Source organism: Cibotium barometz, chromosome 19, assembly GCF_041138505.1.
Source record: "Cibotium barometz isolate CiBa-2024 chromosome 19, ASM4113850v1, whole genome shotgun sequence".
NCBI lineage: Eukaryota > Viridiplantae > Streptophyta > Polypodiopsida > Cyatheales > Cibotiaceae > Cibotium > Cibotium barometz.
The window spans coordinates 46771430-46776195 of NC_141064.1; the positions used below are offsets into that span (position 1 = coordinate 46771430).

The window sequence follows — 4766 nt, forward strand, 5'->3', positions numbered from 1 at the left end:
GGCAGTGGGCAGTGGGCAGTTCTAGTCACTGACGTGGCAGGTAGGGCACAATTTGTGTGTGTAGGAGGAGGGGGGAGGGGGATATAACCACCCAATGCCCTTCTCATTGGAAATGCAAAAAATTGATGTTGGGTGCCCATCCTGTGTAAAGATCCTCAGTATGAATCCCCAACAGGTAGGCAGATCTATCGAACGACTTGACAAAATATGCACAAAAGGAACAAAAAGCAAAAGTAACAGAACTACACCTATTATTGAACCACCTTAAAAACGCAGGTCAATCCTGCTCAAGTTTCTGGATGACTGCCATTAGCTGCACCCTTTTTTTACAAACTTCATTTACATGAAAATAGACCCTACATATAATATTTGATTCACAGGAGACAACAATAAAACAGCACTAGAAATTACTATGCCACTGCATCCAGCAGTGCATTCCTACACCCTCGCATTAAAGATTAACTTGATTACTTAAACCATTGTCACTTCTCCAGATAAAGGAACAGAAATCACCTGTTAAATTCTATTTGTCCCCACAATTCTCTACCTTGGTAAGTCGGAGTGCAAGTGCTGATCACCTATGATAATTGCTAGCCATTGTTGGGCTTATCTCCAATCAAGACCAACAAAGGTCTGAAATACTATTTGGCACTTGAACTACTGCCCTCTCCATTGACGCAGGCTGCTTTCCACCAGCATTATAAAAATAAAGCAGCTGGATGAAACAGCAAGATAAAGATGACACAGATATGGTGAGGTCATATAAGGATGCTATAGAGGTGTGAACATTGCTGTTAAAAGCCCACCAGAAGGACAAAAAACCCAAAAAAGGTAATGACGAGCCCAGTAAAAAAGACAAGAAGAGGAAACAAGGTTGTCTTATGAGGTTTGAAGCACAAACATGATCACGTCTTTCCTGCCCATGTTTCAGCCATGCTATATCTCCCACTATTGTCTGCCTGATGGTTGGGGTGATTAGCCTCATATGCAGTGTTGTGAAAACCCCCATTGCCATTTGTAGCTTCTCTCTGATGATTACCCCAACTACAATCCTGCCCATAGGGTGCACTCACACTCTGCTTTGTATCCTGATAGACACCAGAACTTCCACTACCATAAAATGGAACACTTTGCTGCTGCTGTGGCTGCTCTTGAGTATACTGGACAGCACTGATGTGGTCCTTCAAGTAACCCCCATCAGCTAAATAATTGCCTGTCCAAGGTCCTGCTGTTTGAATAGTCTGCTGCACATAACCCTGTTGAGTCGGAACTTCATTCCAATAATTGTGATTTCCAGAAGATCCATTGGTACCATCTTGTGCACCTGTACCTGCAGTTGAATATAGGTTCAAATTTGCAGGAGCATTTGTGCTTGCAAAATTTAGCGATGCCCCATAAGGAGCAGCTAGAGGAGGATGACTTATAATGTTTGGATCGGAATAAACTGCCGGATTGGGCGCCATTTCTGGCTTTGCACTTGAATACTGCACGTTGGTGGTGGCCGCTGCAACACCACTGTTGCTAACGCCTGTGTATATCTGCAGCTCTGCAAAGGCATACGTTTAATTTATATAATTAATAATACAGAAAATTGAGAGCAAAACTAGAGAGCGTAAGATTATTGAGAACAAATTATGCAACCATGTTTACGCTCTAGAGTTTGATACTTACCAAGCTAGTTCGGACAAGATGTGTATTGCAAAACTAGAGAGCGTAAGATTAATAATACATAAAATAGAGAGCAAAACTAGAGAGCGTAAGCATTATTAAGAACAAATTATGCAACCACCCAACTCCATGGCTCACCAGCACTCAGAAAGTAAATCCTTGAACATCAAGCACAGTTTTTACCATAATTTTCTCTGCAAATCTCTTGTTAAAAAAATTATGGGATGCCAATGTGGTGATAGCTCAAGTGGTGAAGGTGTTTGCCTAGGACCAAGAGGTCCTAAGTTCAAAACCCCCCTTGGTGCTTCCTTGGCTGCATCGCCTATGGGCAGATAATCAAGCACCTAAGAGTGGTGAAAAATTGGTAACTATGGGAGGATCTTCGGTCAGAAGATGATAGTTTCAAGCACAAAAACAACACTACCACAGGTTTCCTTATAGGAGCCCAATATTATGTTATTGTGAGAACAGGATTAAGCTACTTGAAACCCACAATTTCAAGAAAATAATGAGTTATCAACCCCCTGAAGGGCGTCTGCAGAGGTGTATATTCTACGATCAAAAAGGTAGACAACAATAGGGCTGGAGCTTGAACTTGCACTTAACTTAGACATAACTTCACTCACTTCAACCACATTCTTATCTCTCTAGTGCCCGTATTTGAACAAATTACTCCTTGCACATTATTATTGGGACTGCACAATATCCCCAACTTAACTTATTAAGCACGTGTGGACAGCATTAACCAAACATACTCATTAAACCATGTTTAATACTTGATACTTACCAAGCTAGTTCAGACAAGATGTGTATTGCAAGGGTCTGATAAACCTAACACAACTCCAGCACCCACAAACCATTTATGTATACATTGAATTTGTTCAAATCCACCTTAATACCTACTTATTACATTGATTTTATTCAACTTCAAATTAATACCTATCAATAACCAAACAAAAAACAGCAGTTGCTCCATATATCTCAATAAAGAGAGTCGCTCAACATCATAGTTCCAAAGGATGACACAAGCGTCACCAAACTACAGGTATAAGAATTAAAGTGATATAGCCAGAAGACAGTGTGAAGCAAACTGCTTGTTGAGAAGCTTAAAAGGCACTAAGGACAAACACGTGCTAGTCCCTTGACATCCCTTTTGCGGTATTCAGATCCCCTTGACCATGCATATCTCATGATCTCATTAAATTATACTTAACTTCACATAAAATCTTCAAGCTTTATACATACCTCTATAAATGTGCTCAAATTCAGGTTGGAACATAACTATTGCCATACAAGATTAGAAGAAAATCTGATAGACCACATTGTTCATAGTCAAGACGATGTGTGACCAAGAAATTTTGATAAGTCTGGAAAGCACATAAGTAACAAACCACCAACAAACCATCAACCAGCAAGAAAGTACCCGCATGGCCATGAGCATAGTAGCATCTCTCTCCATAGTTACAAGGTTCCCCTCTTTCCCATCTTGCACACATGAGAGTTTTGTAGTTGGAGTTTGAAATAGCAGACGTTCCTCTGCTATCAAAGTTGCCAGCCCCAGGTGTCTGCTGTACATCTTCATCACCATGCAGGAAAGTGCATCTATCACCATATGGACAGATCTTGCCATCTGCAAAATACCGACAGGGTTTAGGAGTTTTTCGTCGTTGCTGCGTTCCACCGTCACCTGCACTTCCAATAAAGGGACCCCCCTGCCCTGCGTTGGCAACCATGGTCTCCCATCCTGAAGGGGGCTTTCTGAGATCTTCCATGCCATGAGCAAAATGGCACCGTTCATTGAAGGTGCAAGTCCCCAGCTTGAACTTAGTGCAGAGTTTAGTCTTGAAAAAGAGAGAACCGGTCCCCTTTGCAGAGCCAGGGGCAAAACCTGAAGGCGATCCATAGCTCTGCAGTATGCCCTGGCTGTGGCTAGATGTCTGTGACATGCTTTGATCATAGCCAGACATCTGTGGCATGCCCTGTCCATCAAAGCCAGCCATCTGAGGCATGCCCTGGCGACGTCCGTACATCTGCTGCCCACTATAGCTTTTGCCACCTCCCAAAGCTCCGTACCTTTGCCCGACTGGTAACAGGGCATGTGAAAGCTCTACCGGACCTTCACCATAACCATCATCTCTCTGGTCTGCAGTTCCTTGACCTAAATGGCTGTTGCCAGATCCTTGTGGTACATTGTTTCTTACTTTCTTGTATGGAGGCTCCAAGCCGGTGGGAGAGGGCCGTCGCTCTGTACTAGCATTAGCGTCCTGTGCAGAGGCGGTAGCAAGCAGAAGCTTGTCCTGGCGGTCCATCGCTCCAGTTCGAGACCCTAGGGTTTGAAGAACGCTGGGGCTGCTGATTGTACGCGTGTTGCGCTCTACTGTAGAGGCCATCGCCTGGTCCGCCAAAGCCCCACCCCCGGAGCTCCTGCAGACTCCATCTCTCTCTCTCTCTCTCTCTCTCTCTCTCTCTCGGACGGGATGATTAGAGTTGGAAAAACCGGTGTTCTGTACAAACATGCGTCCAAGCTAATGTTGAACTCACTTAAAGCCTGTGGAAGAAACTGGGTCAGATTTTACACGCAGCAAAATGCGCTCGTGAAAACAATGGGACATTGAGACCCTCGGTGAAAACAGTAGGACATTGATCGGTGCCCATCTCTGAACCTTAACCCTAGAAAACCTACCTACATGCAAAAATGTGAGCTAGCTTCCCAAGATAGTAACAAGAACCCTAGCATAGCATACTTTGTTAAACCATTATCAATGATTCCAGGCATCTAGTGTGTAACTTATCAGCCACACACCCTACTTACATGCCCCATGTGTCGAGCTGGAACCCCGTGCTACACATCATTGTCACATCATTGGGTCTTTAGGTAGACAACCATGAAAGCCTGAGGAGACGAGTTGAAGAACTCATGGAGACTTGCATCCGAGCTAACGAACCAAATTCCATAGGATCGCCTAGAAACTCCATAGCTATGCATCCAAGAAGCAGGAATGCACTATTGAGAAACTAGGCTTACAACAGGGGAGGTTGGTGGACCACAACAACTCCAAGCCCTCTCATACCCACAAGGGTTGTCATGTTTTCTTGTG

The 4766-nt window shown here is 43.8% G+C and overlaps 1 protein-coding gene across 1 annotated transcript; it reads right to left on the reverse strand.

Annotated features, from left to right (window-relative positions):
* Positions 1–237: 237 nt before the first annotated feature.
* On the reverse strand, positions 238–4429 carry LOC147628673 (uncharacterized). Its single transcript, XM_086813890.1, has 2 exons — positions 3092–4429; positions 238–1546 (listed from the first exon to the last, which is right to left on the reverse strand). Exons 1-2 carry the CDS (start codon positions 4182–4184, stop codon positions 906–908), a joined length of 1734 nt encoding a protein of 577 aa, XP_086670016.1. The 5' UTR covers positions 4185–4429; the 3' UTR covers positions 238–905.
* Between the last annotated feature and the right edge of the window lie 337 nt (positions 4430–4766).

Excerpts from the sequence above, each read along its gene's own strand:
- LOC147628673 (XM_086813890.1), bottom strand. The coding sequence starts at position 4,184 with ATGTTTGTACAGAACACCGGTTTTTCCAACTCTAATCATCCCGTCCGA. Across the intron at positions 1,547-3,091 it reads CTATGCTCATGGCCATGCGG|AGCTGCAGATATACACAGGC; the intron begins GTACTTTCTTGC and ends ATGCCTTTGCAG.